At 43.2% G+C, this 16,906-nt stretch overlaps 9 protein-coding genes and 1 pseudogene across 11 annotated transcripts, besides 1 other annotated feature; 3 read left to right on the top strand and 7 right to left on the bottom strand.

Annotated features, from left to right (window-relative positions):
* Positions 1-227: 227 nt before the first annotated feature.
* CG8834 (uncharacterized protein) lies at positions 228-2,288 on the top strand. Its single transcript, NM_136935.2, has 5 exons — positions 228-420; positions 476-683; positions 740-926; positions 987-1,103; positions 1,162-2,288. Exons 1-5 carry the CDS (start codon positions 280-282, stop codon positions 2,114-2,116), a joined length of 1,608 nt encoding a protein of 535 aa, NP_610779.1. The 5' UTR covers positions 228-279; the 3' UTR covers positions 2,117-2,288.
* A 183-nt stretch (positions 2,289-2,471) lies between these two features.
* CR46027 lies at positions 2,472-3,061 on the top strand (annotated as a pseudogene).
* Positions 3,047-3,095: a mobile genetic element.
* A 272-nt stretch (positions 3,096-3,367) lies between these two features.
* On the top strand, positions 3,368-3,966 carry CG42782 (uncharacterized protein). 2 transcript variants are annotated; one of them, NM_001316417.1, is made up of 1 exon: positions 3,368-3,966. In NM_001316417.1, exon 1 carries the CDS (start codon positions 3,469-3,471, stop codon positions 3,607-3,609), a length of 141 nt encoding a protein of 46 aa, NP_001303346.1. In that variant the 5' UTR covers positions 3,368-3,468; the 3' UTR covers positions 3,610-3,966. The 2 variants fall into 2 exon arrangements, with proteins under 2 accessions (NP_001303346.1, NP_001188910.1); NM_001201981.2 differs by having other exon boundaries at positions 3,368-3,649.
* Positions 3,967-4,531: 565 nt separating this feature from the next.
* CG13157 (uncharacterized protein) lies at positions 4,532-6,719 on the bottom strand. Its single transcript, NM_136934.3, has 2 exons — positions 5,891-6,719; positions 4,532-5,606 (listed from the first exon to the last, which is right to left on the bottom strand). The coding sequence occupies exons 1-2, from the start codon at positions 6,306-6,308 to the stop codon at positions 4,621-4,623; spliced, it is 1,404 nt and encodes a 467-aa protein (NP_610778.2). The 5' UTR covers positions 6,309-6,719; the 3' UTR covers positions 4,532-4,620.
* An 873-nt stretch (positions 6,720-7,592) lies between these two features.
* On the bottom strand, positions 7,593-8,801 carry Cpr49Ah (Cuticular protein 49Ah). Its single transcript, NM_136933.2, has 2 exons — positions 8,690-8,801; positions 7,593-8,470 (listed from the first exon to the last, which is right to left on the bottom strand). Exons 1-2 carry the CDS (start codon positions 8,699-8,701, stop codon positions 7,910-7,912), a joined length of 573 nt encoding a protein of 190 aa, NP_610777.1. The 5' UTR covers positions 8,702-8,801; the 3' UTR covers positions 7,593-7,909.
* A 2,283-nt stretch (positions 8,802-11,084) lies between these two features.
* Positions 11,085-11,752, bottom strand: CG33627 (uncharacterized protein; the record flags this gene model as incomplete). The annotated part of the gene is made up of 3 exons (NM_001032235.1): positions 11,085-11,255; positions 11,304-11,621; positions 11,690-11,752. The coding sequence occupies 3 exons, from the start codon at positions 11,750-11,752 to the stop codon at positions 11,085-11,087; spliced, it is 552 nt and encodes a 183-aa protein (NP_001027406.1).
* Positions 11,753-12,066: 314 nt separating this feature from the next.
* Positions 12,067-12,684, bottom strand: CG33626 (uncharacterized protein; the record flags this gene model as incomplete). The annotated part of the gene is made up of 3 exons (NM_001032234.2): positions 12,067-12,210; positions 12,263-12,577; positions 12,640-12,684. 3 exons carry the CDS (start codon positions 12,682-12,684, stop codon positions 12,067-12,069), a joined length of 504 nt encoding a protein of 167 aa, NP_001027405.2.
* A 343-nt stretch (positions 12,685-13,027) lies between these two features.
* CG30050 (uncharacterized protein) lies at positions 13,028-13,809 on the bottom strand. Its single transcript, NM_165897.4, has 3 exons — positions 13,725-13,809; positions 13,339-13,662; positions 13,028-13,288 (listed from the first exon to the last, which is right to left on the bottom strand). Exons 1-3 carry the CDS (start codon positions 13,797-13,799, stop codon positions 13,109-13,111), a joined length of 579 nt encoding a protein of 192 aa, NP_725159.2. The 5' UTR covers positions 13,800-13,809; the 3' UTR covers positions 13,028-13,108.
* Positions 13,810-14,239: 430 nt separating this feature from the next.
* On the bottom strand, positions 14,240-14,970 carry Cpr49Ag (Cuticular protein 49Ag). Its single transcript, NM_136932.2, has 2 exons — positions 14,733-14,970; positions 14,240-14,651 (listed from the first exon to the last, which is right to left on the bottom strand). Exons 1-2 carry the CDS (start codon positions 14,897-14,899, stop codon positions 14,414-14,416), a joined length of 405 nt encoding a protein of 134 aa, NP_610776.1. The 5' UTR covers positions 14,900-14,970; the 3' UTR covers positions 14,240-14,413.
* Positions 14,971-15,717: 747 nt separating this feature from the next.
* Positions 15,718-16,831, bottom strand: Cpr49Af (Cuticular protein 49Af). 2 transcript variants are annotated; one of them, NM_001299418.1, is made up of 2 exons: positions 16,646-16,831; positions 15,718-16,587 (listed from the first exon to the last, which is right to left on the bottom strand). In NM_001299418.1, exons 1-2 carry the CDS (start codon positions 16,756-16,758, stop codon positions 16,320-16,322), a joined length of 381 nt encoding a protein of 126 aa, NP_001286347.1. In that variant the 5' UTR covers positions 16,759-16,831; the 3' UTR covers positions 15,718-16,319. The 2 variants fall into 2 exon arrangements, with proteins under 2 accessions (NP_001286347.1, NP_610775.1); NM_136931.2 differs by having other exon boundaries at positions 16,241-16,587.
* Between the last annotated feature and the right edge of the window lie 75 nt (positions 16,832-16,906).

The raw sequence follows: 16,906 nt of genomic DNA, 5'->3' as shown, positions 1-16,906 counted from the left end.
TATGGTAATTGATGTATTTTGAAGGTATGGGGATCCTCTACACTTTAAAGCAGGTTATAAAATAGTCATGCCCAGGGTAAATCTATTTGTGCACTATCTTTAGCAGTCACAGATAAGATGGTACAGGTGTTAGCCACTTGCATTGAATCCACTCAAGGTGTCTATCGAAACTGGAATCCCAGAGTTCTGGCTCCTTATAAATAGAATTGCACTCACCTGCGATCACCACACTCCGTTGCATTTTCTAACGGCGAGCAAGTTTTTCGAGGAAACCACAACATGGCCATGATACCAACCACCTACAACGAAAAGGATAATATCTGGAGTGGAGCCAAGCGTAACTCCATCTACAACTATGACACCTCCGTGGGCAAGATCATCTTCAACAACATGAAGAACTGGCCCAAGAATGTGTGCCAGGTGAGCAAGGATTCTCTTTATTAAGTGTATATATCAACATAAACTTTCGTTCCAGATATGTGATGTAGATGGAGTGACTGTCACCTTCGAGCAGGGTCTCACCTGGTCCATCCGGATTGCGCAGTACCTTAAGAAGAGGGGTCTTAACCACAAGGATGTCATTGGAATTGCAGCCAAAAACTCAACCTATGTGATGCCCCTTGGAGTGGCCTGTTTGATGAATGGCACCCCATTCCATTCGGTTAATCCTGTGCTAGATGATGGTAAGTACAGTAAAGTGGGAAATTGTATTAAAATGAAATTAATTCATTTGTTATAGCAACCTTGACGCATGTGTTTTCGATCACAAAGCCCACACTGATATTTTGTGATGGACAAGAGTACGATAAAGTGCATAAGGCTACGGTAGGATGGCATCCGGAAATCCTTACCCTCACGGATCATGTGGAAGGAGTCCAGGGCATCGAGACCTTGCTGGATCCCACCACTACAGAAAAGATATATCAGTAAGTATGAGAAAGTTTAAAAATTTTATAAACTTGACAACGTTCCGTGTTTTCTCGTAGACCGGAAGTGTTGAAGGAAGGAGGTGATCAAACCGTAGCCATCCTATGCTCCTCTGGAACCACTGGTTTGCCCAAGGCCGTCTGCATTTCCAACAGCATTCTGATCCAAGACAGCATGTAAGTCTATCTTCATAATGATCCGATTATACCACTTAGGGTCTATATATCTTATCAGGTTGATCACCAGTCAGTCGGTTATCTATGTAGGAAGCTGTCTGGACTGGATCACGGGCTTGTGGGCCTTTGTGTTCAGCACCGTATTCGGTTGCACCCGCATTATCAGTAACAAAGCCTTCACTCCGGAGTACTTTGTGGGACTGGTGAAGAAATACAAGATCAACTATGCTGTGCTGCCGCCGCGTCATCTGTCCGCTCTGATCACCTGTCCGGATGCGAAGCCGGATGCACTGGCTCCCATCACGCACCTCAACTACGGCGGAGGATCGATATCGTTGGCCACCCTGCAGCGGTCGCAGGAACTCTGCAAGACAGCCATGTTCAATTCGGGATACGGGATGACAGAGGTGGGCGCCATCACGATCAATATCGGAATCAGCAACGTCTCGTCCGCGGGCAGGCCTGTGCCGGGCATTAAGATTCGTATCGTGGATGAGGATGGCAAGAGCTTGGGCTACAACCAGGTGGGAGAGATCTATGTGCACACGGGTCAGGCCTGGAACGGGTACTACGGCAATCCCGTGGAGACGCGACGCATGCAGGACTTCGAGGGTTGGTTCCATACCGGCGATCTGGGCTACTTCGATGAGCAGAACTTCCTGTATATAGTGGATCGGAAGAAAGAGATCCTCAAGTACAATGGCCTTCACTATTGGCCCACAGAGATCGAAACCGTTATCGCGGAGCTCTCCCAGGTGCAGGATGTCTGCGTGGTGGGAATCTACGACGAGCGGGAGGGTGACGCCGCCGGTGCACTGGTCGTCAAGAGCAAGGGCGCCACCATTTCGGCCAAGGAGATCGTGGAGCATGTGGCCAAGCGATTGCCCGCCACCCAGAAGCAGCTGAGAGCCGGTGTCCAGTTCACCGACAAACTGCCCGCCAATGTCAATGGCAAGACCATGCGAAAGACGGCACGCGACGTGTTTGTCGCCCTGCGCGTATCTGGAAAGTGAGATACAAGTGATCCGCGCGATCGAGTATAGTGTTAATCACAAGTGCCGAGAGATACTTGAGACACTTACTATAAGAGGAAAAACAGCTCAAGCACCCTTACTGCGAAGGGGTTCTCGACGAGAAGGGGTGACCTTTGGATCCCAATAAATTTTATAGTACCTGCGAATGGTTATAATCCCCATTTTATATTTGTTTTTGAGACCGTAAGTTTCGGGTTTCAGAAAGAATACTCCTCTGTGGTATGTTAGGCGTGATAAGCGTAGTCACGAGGATTAATTATTGTGGCACTAACATAATCAAATATAGTTAATTGATTAGATAGAATTACAATATGATTCATGCACGTGTCATCAGCAAACGTTCATCTAATGAATCTTATATTATCTATTGTTATTCCAAAGGAGTCAAAGCGTATTTAAATTTAACATCATCTTATCACTTAAAATTACCGAACCACCTGAGATAACATGAGATATGGAGCCTGGGGCAGATGGTGCTGGTCTTATGTTACTTGAAGTTTTTGATAAATACGATCTATGCTTGCTCAGACGGCCAGAAGTACTTTTGATTTCAGCTGGAAAGGAAAGCTCTAAGCATCAGCATCTATGATGAGCAGCAGGGCGATGCTGCTGGTGCACTGGTGGTGAAGCGTAATGGTTCCTCAATTAACGCCGTGGAGATTGCGGATCATGTGGCAAAGAGACTTCCCTCCATTCAAAAGCAGCTCCATGCTGGTGTCCAGTTTACGGATAAACTACCAGCCAATCCCAATGGAAAGACACTTCGTCGGTTGGCGCGAGAGGATTTCAATGCGAAAAAGGGGTCTGTGAAATAAGATTTCAGTAACCCTCCTGGTAAAATTAAAAATTAACTTATAGTGTCAAATGAGAATTTTGCTGTACAAAATTGTTATATTGTAGATTAAAAACAAGAGAGAATGCTATAGTCCATTTCCCTGACTATCAGATACACCTTACTTGTCTGGAATAAATATATGGGAATTATATTAAAAGGTGTGCCTGGTTCTAGGACAATGATATTATTTATTTATTGCTTTTCTTTAATAGCCAACTTTAGCCATTTCATGATGTGATTTGCACAATAATAGGGTGTTGAAAAACTGAATAGTACTTAAAAAAATAATAAAATAATATTTAATAGTTTTTGCGACGAGAGGAATATATTTCAGTTTAGTAGGTGTGTTAAGCTGACTGTTTTAAATTAAAAGCGTCTTTCGAAACTGCTATAAATTGTAAAATTTGAGACTCAGTGATTTAGTGATTAGTGCGATATAACACAGTGAACGTGTTTACTTGAGCTTCCTTTCAACATTATCAAATCCAACTTTACAATGCTTATCAGCCAATATTCCGGTTTGAAGCTAATGCTTTTGATGGTTGGACTGGGAATGGCATCCTCGTATGAAATTATCAGACAATGTCCTGTACATTTCGTTTTCAAAAATAACTATTGCCAGTATCAGCCCATGTAGGGTTAAGAATTAATAACAAGAAATAAATAATTTCTGAACATTAAAGAATATTGGCTGTTTTAATAACAGCATTGCTTACTACTTTTCGAACTTTGTACTGATTAACAGGAAGGGCGCACTTATTGTCACTTTACAAGGACACTCTATTGCTCAGAGCCCGGCAGCCAACCCATAAATTTGAAAGTTCTTTCCCTTTTAAAACAATTTCACTTGGGTGAGAATGTGGCTGTCATAAATAAATGTAATCATAGTTTGGTTAGGCTTCTGGTAAGCTTAAAAATTAGTCTGGAATATATGTATATATTATACTAAAATCTAAAGCTGTTAAATATTTTCCCTACTTTCCGGTTCTAGGAGATTCTTTTTGCAAAGGTTTCTACAATTGATAATAATGTCGTTACTTTGATGCAATGCTGGCTTTCACAGTTAGGCATCATCTGATATGATCCAATCCAATAAATACATTATGTATATAAAAATAAATTTTGATTGATTCCATACACTCTGACGCTTGACTGATTAGATACGAACAATTCGTAGTAAGCATGATATGCATTCGATTAGATTCAATTTACTGCATTTTTGGATGGGTTATCTTTACACCTCGACTGGATGTCCTACCTAGTTATATAATTATTTCATTACAGTTCTACAACGAATAGTATTTTTCTATGAATGAAATTGTTAATCAAAAAATCCATAGAGATAAGGAATGCTTAAGAATTCATTATCTACATAAGTGCAGGTCGTTATCAGCTTTTGTTTACGCCTTCGACTAATCGACTAAAGGTAGGATACGAAAAAAGGTAGATTAGAGAGTTATTCTAAATTCATTGAAATATATGAAAAATATATTCTTCTTAGAGATAAACAAGTTGATGACCCATCAATTTCCACCCAAAATAAAAAAACAGCTGAAGTGAATTGTATGGGTTGGCTTAGGTTTAATTGTTAAGTAAGTGTAATTAGCGAATAGCCCCTGAGTTGTGTTAAGGTCAAGTGATACTAAATTTAAATACTATTTTCTCGCCGGAAGCTCCAAGCAATAACGAGGAGCACCGCGAGCGTGCCAAGTGATCTTTGCGGGGATCCGGCGCCGGAATCACTCGGTATAGCCACTTGGGTTGGCTGTATATCCATATCTGCATCTAGTATCTCCTGCTGCCTCGTCACCTGTTCTACCTGCGGACGAGCATGACCAGGACGTATCTCCACCTTGGGAAGGGGGAAGCAGTAGACCCTTTCGACCTCCACCAACTGGGGCACAATGCTGTCGGAGGAAAGCGAAGTTTCCGAGACGGTGAGAGGCACACATATGGTTGGCTCCTCAGAGGCATTTCGATCCTCGTAAGGAATGCCCACCCGGGTTATATTCAGCGGCACGGTCTCTGGAACACTCAGTTCGCTGTGCATCTGGGCGGAGTTTAGAGAATCCTCGTAGTACTTGTATTCGTCCACAGGATCAGAGACGCTCTCGTCGCGCCGGTCAATGCTCCCCTGAATGCTCCCATCTATCCTTTCGGTGCTCACCGTAAGGGATGTGCTATCGATGAAATCAGTGGGCCAATTCAATAGACCCGCAGTGGATCTAGTGGGCTGTGTGGGAACCGGTGGATGCACCACCGAGGATTGCATAAATCCTGGTACCACGGAGCTCGTTGCAGGTGGAGCTGGCATTGTGGTATCGTAAGGATACGGATACGGCAGGGGCAACCAGTTGTCGTCGGCGGAATTCTTGGAATTCCTTCGATTGTCCGTCGTCGTCTCCACGGACTCGTTGATCTGCTTGGATATTGCCTTCAATATGGGTTCCGAATCGTTGACCCTGGCCAACTCGAATTGTTGTGGCACCTGCTGAGTACTGATGCGCCGGCGTCCATATTTCTCTGCTGAACTTTCACGACTGACTGGTCGGGAATAGGCAGGATTCTGGTAGCCACCAGGGGCAATAGGAGCGGACAGCTCTTCGCTGGAACTTGATGGCTTGGCATCAATAGCTGCGGCATAGAAGTATTTGAGACATGAGCAAACAATTTCGAAACAGAGACCAAATTAAACGCTACATGAAGATCTTTTTAAAAAGATGTTTAGGTTTCAATATAGTTATCATTAATATAAATCAATAACATTAGAGATTAATAATTCAGGTTATTGAAAATATATTTAACCTATTAAATAAAAGACTAAGCAGACTTTAGTTTCATTAAATTCTAGCAGCGTTTGCTTGTTTTTAATGATACTTATATTAATAGGAAATTCACATTCGAAGTTGAATTCTTACCATCTGCCGGCAATCCCATGAGCATGGCTTCCAGGCGTCCGTAGACCCGCTCCTTGGGCTGCGGTTCCGAATCGATTTTCGTGTCCACCTTCTCGGGCCTCTCCGGATGCTCTGGCTTCCAGTTGCCGTACACCACCGCCTCCTGACTGGGCGTGGCCGGCAGGGGGGCGGTCTCCTCGCGCCACAGTGGAATGTGGGTGTGCACAGTGGAACTGATGGGGCCTGCAGCCGGCACAATTGGCCAGTTTCCCAATGCCTGAGCAGGTGCTCCGCCGACTGAAACGGGATTTTGCATATCCGCAATGCGTATACGCCCCCTGGGACGGGGAGGACCCTGCAGCTGCTGTGTGGCAATTAGCTGGCAGCCACTGAGGGCTATCAGCGACCACAGTAGACACTCTTTCCAATGACTAACCATATTTAAATTGAACACGTCTATCTTCTTTTTTTGCAGATGCTGTGCTACTTTTCAATTTTACAGTTCGTTTTTATAGGTTTATTGATTCATTCTCGTTTTCAGCAGCCACAATAACAATCTATTGTTTAATTTTTGGCTTCTGCTATTTTTTCTTTGACGTTGCTTCGATGTCAATGTAATATTCACATCTACAGTTCTTCACATCTTCACTTTTCTGTCGATCAACCACTTCACTTCCCCATTTCTTTTCACTCCCCACAAACAAATATTTGTATTATCGCTACCAGTTTTCGGTGTAACGCTCTTGCGAATTCGATCTTCAGCTTTCTTATAGATATTGTATATTGTAGAGGAAGTATCTCTTTTGCTGGCGATTTGCGATCTGCACGCGACGGCTTGTAAACGGCAACTGAGTTGGCCAAATCAATTCCAGCACCGCACAGGCCCACAAGAAAGATTCTTTCTAATCACGGGCCATAGAAATTTTCCTTTGTTCGGCTTCGTTATTATATGGTTTTTTTTTCGTCTTAATTATGCGCAAGAGCGTTGAAACTTAATGGCGAATAAACATTCTTCGGGGCCCCGCTTTCGGGGTCTGTTTCTACGGCGGTGGTGAAAATGCAGCGGATTTGATTTATATTCAGCTAGAAATAACCGCAGAGTATAGTCAGTGTGTTTACGTTATATGCAAATATGTTAGGTGGCCAAATCGTTTGCCGTTTTGTGGCCCAAAAGGTTATTCGGTTGTTTGTTCTTTCAACCTGATGACAGTGGTTTTTGGTTTCAATATTTGCGTAGCCAAGGGCTACTCCATTCGAAATGCCAAACGGTAAAGGTAGCCTACGTTAAATACAATAATTGGCAGAACGAAGAGGTTTCTCGGCGCGAAATCGGGGCTACGCCAGTAACCCATTCGTGGACCACTTCAACTGGCTTCCTCAGCCTTTCCACATGCAACGCCTGCCCGCGAAGACAAGTCGAATGGCACTGGAAAATCTGTCGTAATTATGCAACTGGCAACCAGTCGAGAGACTCCTCTCGAAAGAAAATTTCCATGGCGGCGATGTAGAAATATGGAAAATTGGAAAACCCAACCTGCATGGAATGGGATCAACAAACTAACGTAATTCGATCTGCGAAGTAAATAATAAAGCAACGAAAGATGCACGGTAAATGGGGAAATACTTTGAGAAAATAATGAGGACCCATAAACGCTTTGTCACGTTTGTCTGAACATCGTGGATATGGTCAGCTGTAAAACGGAAAAAAATAATGCCAGAAAATATGGTAAGTCCATCATCAAGTCGGTTCGGCATAATGGAAACGTTAGTTTACTTTTATTGTTTCAAAGCAGCGAAACTTTCACACTCGTTAATAAAATATTATTAATTTGATTGAGCGCCCCTGTCTGTTGGTTTTATGGTACTTAGTGGGAAATTCAAAAGTTATTAAACGATTATCATTCAGTGTGGTACAGCGATTTGGATTTGGAAGAGCTTGCAGAATGAAATCACAGTCTTGTTGTTGTTGATATAGAATGCGAAGAAGTTACGTTTCCAGGATCATCGGTTCGGTGGGGGAATGGAATGGGCGGAGCTCGTCTATTGGTTCTCCAGCAGACCGATGTACTGGCCATTCTGGTTGGCCACGCGTCGCTCCTCCAGTTTCCTCGCAAAGTCTGGATCTGTCTTGGCCCTCTGCTCCAGACGCTCCTGCTGCAGTTTAATGCCAGCGTAGATCTGATCCAAACCCTTCTGTATCTCCTCGGGAATAGCCGGCGGAGTAGGAATGTGATCACCTGTGGCCCTGAATCCATTCTCGTCGGCCGTGTACTGCACATTGACCAGAGTTCCCTCGGGGGATTGGTAGGAGTACTGGCCATGCTGAACCAACACCCCATTTGGATTGGTGTCGAAGTCCTTGAGGAAACCGGTTTCCTCATGAATGATGCTATTGCCCGTCTCGTATTCTGTCTTGTAGCTTCCATCGTCACTCTGCTCCTTGTTGTACTTGATTATGGGTATCCAGGTGCTGGTCTCTCTGTGATCTTCATGACGATGATGATCTGGTTTGTCATCGCGTGGTATGTTGTTCACATTTTGGTGCTGATGTTGATGGTGGTGTTGTCCTTGGCAGGAAATGGCCAACAGCACAAGAAGTATCTGAAAGGATAAATATTAGCTTAAGCTTACTAACACATGCAAGTCATTACGATTTCCAAACAAAGTAATCACAAAAAAGAATATTTAATCCTATCCTTTAGATGTAATGTAAACCAATAAATTTTATATTTGAGAAGATCGAACTGTTGCAATGTTTGCCAATCATTCATCGAGAATCACTTGACCGATTTTATGTGATTGGTTATGTGAACCACTTACGAGCACTTTCATTTCGCAAGGAGTCTCTGCCGCTTATCCACTGTATTCCACTGATTTGGCCCGCTTTGTCGCCCGTTTGGCTGGCACTGATCGCACTGGCTAGTGAAAGCAGCTCCGTTAGACACTGTGCCAAGCGCGGCCCTATTTTGGTCTTATATAGGCGATTCGCTCTGCTCCGACCCGATCCGATCCTCCTGTTGCACTCGTGTCCATACCCACACAGGTGAGCCTCCATGGGAGAGCGTGCATTTGCTATTTCTGCTGGTGATGGAGTTTCTAATGGAGATGAAGTTGCAGATGGATATGCAGTTGCAGTTGCCGATGAAGATGGGAGGGGATGGGAGTGGAAGTGGAATTTGCCATGGAAGCTCTTATTTTTTGTTAGCTGTCTGATCCGACCGATCGGTAATTGTTGTTCGTAGGCTCGACGACGCTTAAATGCTAAAATCGTAAAAAAAAAAACAATTCACTGTCGCTCTCGTTTGAGGCTTTTTCAGAGGCTGAGGCAGTATGATTTTAAAAGGAATCCAGAACTATGACAAACTATAAGGATAAAGCTAACATTCCATAATAATTTTGGATTAATAATTTGTGTTCGCCTTTTGTAAAATTTGATACCGTCATTATTATATAATGAAAAAAAAACGAAAAAATTGCAAATGCGCACACAGTAAAAAACAAATTATTTCTTTTCGCAAAGCAAAATCAGCTCTAAAAATGTTTAATTTTAATAGCTTCTGACCTTTTCCCTTTTTCTCATGCCCTAATCTTGGGATACTTTATTGAAATAACAAGTTCGTTTCCTAAGTCTTTTGTTTTAACGCAAGAAAATTCTTATGAAATGTTTTTTTTAAACATTTTATATTAAAAATATCTTATCTATTAAACTTTCTTATATATTACTTATTTATGAAGAGTCGTTTTGCCTTGTTAAGCCCCTTTTATACCGGCACCCATCTTAGCCCGGCTTATTGTCGCTGTTCGTATTTGGCCCGCTCGTAGGCCCGGCTCAAATGTCTGCGAAATGTCCGTCCCCCGCCAGCGCGTCCGGTCGTTCATCTTCGCAATGCCGTTATTTAGAAACATGCCAGAACGAGTTTTTTTTGCTTTGCTTTCGTTGTTGACTTGGCCAAAAGCGACAGTCGGCTCTCTCTCTCTCTCTCTCTTGCGACTGAATCGCATTTGAAGTGCATCCAAGATGCTGCTCCCTCGCGGCTTCGGTTTCGGATTCATTTTGAGATTCGCACTCGGACTTAGATTTGGATTCGCATTCTTGTAATTGCGGCAGTTTGGCGGACCCAATACCAACACCAGCGAAGCGCGAATTGTTGTAACAGCCAAAGTGCCTGGCAGATGAGGCAAGACGATAATTGAGTTCAAAGCGGGCCCGTGTCTTGGCAAATGTTAATTAGTTGCCAAACAATTGGGTTAATCTACAGTGCATTTTCGGCCAAAGATAACAAATAAACAAATATTAGGCGTTGTAAGAAATAAGAGAAAAATTCAATCATAGGAGACGATCAACTTGCAAGGGACAATATACAGCGAGTGCAACAACCGACGAAGTGCCGGCAATAAAGCCCGAAATGCTGCCAAACTCCAACGCCTATTGCGACAAACGACTCCTCCTCCCTCTGGGCCATCGTATTTTGGCCAACTCTTCGTCTTCCGCACCCACGACACCAAGTCAAACGCCCGCCAAGCCCCCGGTTTGCAATGTTGCTGCCGTGTGTGGTGATGTTGCTGCTGTTGCTGATGATGCATTGCAGGTTGTGCAACTCGTAGAGTTGCAGTTCCACGCACGGGCGAAAATGAAAATAAAAAACGAAAGCTGGGCAAGGTTAGCTTTCGAGTGCACCACCACAGATGCGCAAATGCTCACCATGAAACCGAACCCCCATCCCACTACCCACAACTGTGGCCCACTCACACATTGACCTGTTGCTGCCGGCATGGGGAAATTGCAGCATCTGCAAATGTCAAACGATTTCACCCTTACATTCTTAGCATTTGTCGTTCTTATGAACAACATTTGACATTTGGGTTCCGTTCCATTCCGTTCGGATTTGGCTTTATGGCAGAGAGCCAACTTGGCTAACAGAACCACGTTGCTGGCCATAAATATTCAGGCTGCTGCCGTGTCGGTTGTGAAATGAAATGCCTTGTCGATGCGGCCAATCTTGAGCTTGACTCGTAAATAATGCTCTAGTGGAGATTTTGAGCCAATCGTCAGCGGAACTTAACTTGACATAAAGATCACGTACCGCTGGTGTGACAAGTGGCCTGGCCATATAACACTTGATTAATTCTTAAGCGGCACAAATTGTCTCAACCACTTCTAGTTCTATCTCGATTTCAGCTGCTGTTAAACACACATTTTATTCATACCAGTTAGTTATGTAGTCTTTGCTTTCCTTTTGATGGGATCAAACAGGAAACCAGTCAGAGTGGTATTGATAACGTGCGCTGCGGGTGATAGAAAATTCATTTCGATTTTAAAATCGGTCTCTGGCAAGAAGGCTGGCAAATTTTCGGCAATATTGATGTTGGGGTAAACGTAAAGGCCCTGGAAAATCGTATTAGAATTAATTTTAATATTAAAAGTCAGATCTACCTTGGTATGCGGACACTTCAGCTGAGATCCCTGCTTTCCGAAGGCTTTGATGACAATTGTCATAAATCTGTGGCCATGAATTCCCTTGGCAAACTGGCATATGTCCACATTCACATCGATTACTTTCTGAAAACTGCGGGAAGGCTTACGAGGCATGAACAACTTAAAAGTGGCATTAAATTGGGCAAGATCCTTGATGTATTGCAGCTCAGCGGAGATCGCGGACTTCTCAGGTTCTACAATGATGCACTTGTGTTCGGAAATGTAATCCGGATTAGTGACGCAGTTGAATGTTTTCCACATCAGTTTTAGGTGGGCCTTTGTAAATGTCTAAATAATAGTTAATCAGAAGTCTTTATCTAAATATTATAACCATATAAAAAAACCTTGGCTGATTCACTTTGGCTTGCCAAGAAAATGAGCAGAATTATCAATAGAAATTGAGCCATGATGTCGTAATTGCAACTCTGAACAATTACTACTGTCGTTTTTAAAAGCCCACGGACAGTAAGTGAAAATAGTAGCGAATAATGGTTTTTACAATTATATCCCAATAATTGATATTTATCGTGATTGCATTTAAATTGGAGTTTTGTATACCAATCGAGCTCACTGTTCTAAATTTTAACGTTAATGTCTTCGTCTATGGCCGTTAACTGCGGTCAGTTCTTTGAAGTGGTCTACAAATCATACACACTATTACGTTTCTACTTATTTTCAGGTCTGAACATGAAAATGGAATAATTTGGTATTCATATATTTGTTATTCAATAATTTCTCCTCTTAGGCTTACGTTCAAGTACAACTGACGGCGAGCGTAAAAATCAATTTGAATAAACAACTGGGCGGAAGGCACAAACATAGGTAAGGCGTCTTCGATGCTTATATTATGATAGTAAATGGTACCCTGTAATGATGGCATTAAAACTTAATATACAATAAAAAATCAATGATATAACCTTGTTGACCGGGCATTTTCGTGGTTGATTGCTCGACTTGACGACTGCATTAAACATGTTCGATACCATGGTTCCCTGAACCATATCGGAAATAACACGACACCCATCGAAGGTAATGTCGAAGAATTTCCGATACAAAGTTGTTGACTTAAATCTCGTCGAGATCTTGATGTAAACCTTAATTTGATCGAGTTCCGTCAGCAGTTTCAGCTCCACATTCAACAGGGAGCGCCGTGTGCCTCCAATTTGGCATGTCATCTGATCAGCATAATGAGGTCCCATCTGACAGTCGAAGCAATCCCATCGTAAACGCCTCTAAAAATATTGTGGTTTATTTACTTATTCAAATAATCAATTTATTACCAATGCATTATTACCTTGGCTTCGGTATAATGAAACACGTGGATGAGTATCAAAATCATCCGTAAGCAGCTTAGTCCTATGTAGAACATTACTGTCGTTCAGTCGGTGGCAAACTAAATTGGGTTGTTTACTGATAGATATTATATCGGTATTACCAGTTTGAAACATAATTGCTTATCTGGATAATTTCAATCCCCAATTGAGCGAAACAATTCATTTGATAGAACGACTTTGCTATGTTAACAATTAACTAAATGCAAAACTCTATACTATAGGTTTAGTTTGAGGCCAGATATCATTCGCGATTATTTCTGAAAACTTACCGCCACAAAGTATGCAGAAATTAAAAGGATAAGCCATGTAAAAAAGCTGTAAAATTATTGTGTAGAAAACATGAGCGGAAAATTCCAATTCCATACATTTTAAGTTTGTCTCTTCGCTTTGAATTATATACATTTATTTAAATTACGTGTACATTAGAAGTTACAAATATTTCTTCCGCCTGTTCCTTTCCTTTGCAATCTCAAAGAGATGCCCATGTAAGGTGACATTCATGGCAATGGCCACCTTGGGTATAAAGAAGTCCAAGTTCACAAAAAACTCCGATTCGGTTAGCATTGGCGGCAGATCGGTAACCGAAATGTTTCTCGACTCAAATTTACCCTGTAGAGATGGGTTTTAAGTGGCGAGTTTCGATTAAACATATTAAATACCTTTGGAAAAGGACATCTCCAAGCCTTTGCATTGCTGTTCTTGGCCAAAGTGTTGACCAAAAGATCGATGAGAATCTTCCGCTTGCGTTCCCGCAGCACCTTGCACACATCGAAGGTGATGTCGAATATCTGGGTTATGACCTTCTTGGCATTGGGTATGGACACTCGAAGTGAACCACTGAAAACACTCAACTGTTGCATAATATTCACAGAAGCCTCCATGGTCCGGTTTTTGGGTGGTATAATCCTGCAGTACAGGTTCGCGAAATAGTTGGGATTGCCCACGCAATCCATTTGCTTCATTTCTATATAGTAGCCCATGTTCTGTGGGAAATAAATGCTATATGTTGAGATATTTCTTGGATTAGATTTGTTTCAAAACCCACTGGAATCAGCTTAGCGGTATCTGCGGTATCTAGACTGCATACTATAATGCCGAACCACCAGATTATTGGCAACATTCCCGTGTCTCAATGGTCGATCAACTGAGCCCACGATCGCCCCATATTACCCGTTGATCAAGTGGCATAATCCACATCTAATGACAGTTTAATCATAGGCATTATTGAGTAATTAAACGACTTGCTTGTGTGTGTGTGTGTGTGTGTGGTTATTCTCGTACGCCCCATTGAGTTGGGCCAACACTTTTGGTACCCAATTCCTCCTAGCCGTATCCATATCGGCATCAATGTCATTCGGAGCTGGGGGCTTTTACCATAGCTGCGCCATCAGAGTAAACAAATCCGGCAGTTGGCTCATGACCACCAGCATCAGCATCCCAACCCATCTGGTCTCCACTTGGGGATCATCAGTTTTAACCGCAAGCGTGAAGGGCAATTTGGTAATGTAATGTTATAGGCCACGCGAGGCTGAGAAGTAAGTTCACTTCAGTTGTCGTTTTCATTATCGTTTCCAATATTTATTTCGGTGTGTGTGTGTGTGTTTGCTTAAGACTAACTACGGAATGTAGACATTTCAATTTCGTATGGCATTCAGGCAGTGCATAATACTTTCAAGCGAAATATTACAGGGGACATCTATGGACATCTATGGACATCTATGGACATATGTTAAACTATTGAGGTGCCACCGGCAGATGGTCACCCTCCGGCTGGAATCCGTTCTCATCGGCCACGTAGCGCAGGGTGATGAGATTGCCATCGGGATCGCTGTAGCTGTAGGATCCGGTCTGGACCAGTACAAGCTCCTCGTGTTCGTCGATCACCTGGCCATCGGAGGTCTCGGTCTTGGGAACGATGATCTTCTTCAGATAGCCAATGTTCTCTACGCGTATTCCGTTCGATGTCTCATAGCTATATGGTTTGGAAGAGATCGCAGTTACGTTCTGATCCTATTCGAAAATGGTTATGCTATATATCATTTCTGTGGCTCACCTGCTGTTGAAGCTACCGTCGGCGTTGTTCACATTATCCTGCTTGACAATGGTGGCAGCTGTGGTGGTGGTCGCTGCACTGGTGGCTCCCGCCCGCTGATCCTGTGGCCTGGCCAGGACATAGCTGAGCAGCAGGGCGGAGCAGACGAGGAAGACTAACTTGTACATATCGAAGGGGGTTGATGTATATATCCTGTCACGGAGTGATAAGTGTGGGCGGTATCCAGCGAGCGACTGTTGACTGCCCAATCGAGAGCCGGGCTTTTTATACTCTGGTCCGTGGCTTCGGCTGCTTACGATTGCCATTACGATGGGCGCACTAGATAAGCTTCGAAGTACTCGCAGAAATTACGAGCGGGCGCTGTGACTTCTTTTCTTTGCTTTTTTTTTGGATTTTGGTTTCGGTTTTATTGCCCCGCGATGAGTAAACATCAGATCGCACCGCCAAAAGAGATGAAGATGGAGCGACGATGTCAACAGGTGACAGTTTACTGCCCTCCACCCCGCGCCACAGCCACATATCGCCAGATCTGGACAGGCTACGTGATTCGTCTGAGCAGAATAACATATATATTCTTCTGGGAGTCGGTGCTCACCTCGGTTAGTTCCGCTGAGTCCACAGCAAGTTCCTGGGGATTCCGTTAAGGATTTGAGTTGAAGGAGTGCTGGTATGCCCTGTAAGTTCGTACACAATTTGTCCAATTTTTCCATAACTCATATCGTATTCCGGATTTGGCAATCCGATCACGTTTCAATTAGGAAAATATTTGCCAGCCGAAAAGCTAACGGTGAACGCCATAAAAAATGTAGAGTATTGTTGGCTATAAATCGAATTGATAACACTGCGAACTTACAGATACCCAAATGATGGCTATATGCTGCGAATATTAACCACAATTGTGTCATAGAGCCTAGAAACTTGCGGGAACGGAATGGTCAATGAACTTCGTTTGAATAAAAACCCAAAAACAAAAGAGCCGAGCGACAAAAATTTCAATTCTTCTTCGATACATATCTGATCAATTTCGTGGTAAGAGAAATGTTCTCCAACCTTTTCCTCGAATCGCTTCGTTTGTTTGGCTTTAGAATTAACATGTTATTGTAAATTAAAACGAGTTAAACAATTCCGAATCACACTTTCGGTTTCTGTAGGGCTTGCATAATACCCATTGATTTTGTCTGGTCGAAGTTCTAATGGCGCTGCCTCTCAATCTGAATCTCACTTAAACTGATTTCGGTTACGGCCTTGAGATTTTTGCCACTCTGCTTGGGCTTCGATTGCTTGCTTATTTAACAATTTAGCTTTCAATTAGTAATTGTTTAGCGAGATGGCCAGCAGAGCCAAAAACTGCTAAGTAAGGCAAATTTAACACACATTTTGGCACACATGACGCAGTGCCTCCGCAAAGTGGGGATCTCTGCCGAGCTACAGCCCTGAATAGCTCTCTCATCATCATCGAAATGTATTTGCACTCTTTTGTTTCCGGCTACGCAATATTTCGACTTGTTGTTTTTCGATATTATCTTTTAATATTTTTCTCAGTTCTTTTGGTTCCAATCACATTCTGGCTTAGTTCTAGCGGGCTGATTATTGCTTCTGCTCGGGCGTCTTGTACGGATGCAGGCGGATGTACTCCAGAGCCTTCAGAACGGACACCGGCGTGGGTGGCGGTGTGGGCAGGTGGTCACCCACCGCAAGGTATCCGTTCTCGTCCGCCGTGTAGGACACAACATAGGTCTTTCCATCGTCGGCGACGAAGGAGTACTTTCCATTGACCGACTCCCCGTTGTGATCGGCATTCACGGACTTCAAGACTCCATCCTGAGTGGCCTTCGAGCCATCTTTGAGCTCATAACTGCGTTAATAACGAGTGGATTAGTTATGAGAGGGCTTCAAAGGCATAATCAACTTACTGATAATGGTATTTGCCATTGTACTCCACATTGGATTCCTGGGAAATCGGATCATCGTTGTCCGTCGCCGAAGCAGCGACCACAAAAAGGGCAATTAACATTAGGTACTTCATGACGGGATCTCTATTCCGCTCTATATCGATATCACTGCAATGCAATCCAAGCTGGTGTCTCGGTTCGACTGGTGATCCCAGCGGTAAACAAAGACTCTTATATAGGCAACGGAATTGGCGAGCTGTTGAAGCCATGATAAAATTCCTG

Source organism: Drosophila melanogaster, chromosome 2R (assembly GCF_000001215.4).
Source record: "Drosophila melanogaster chromosome 2R".
Lineage (NCBI taxonomy): Eukaryota > Metazoa > Arthropoda > Insecta > Diptera > Drosophilidae > Drosophila > Drosophila melanogaster.
This window is presented reverse-complemented; position numbering and strand designations above follow the sequence as displayed.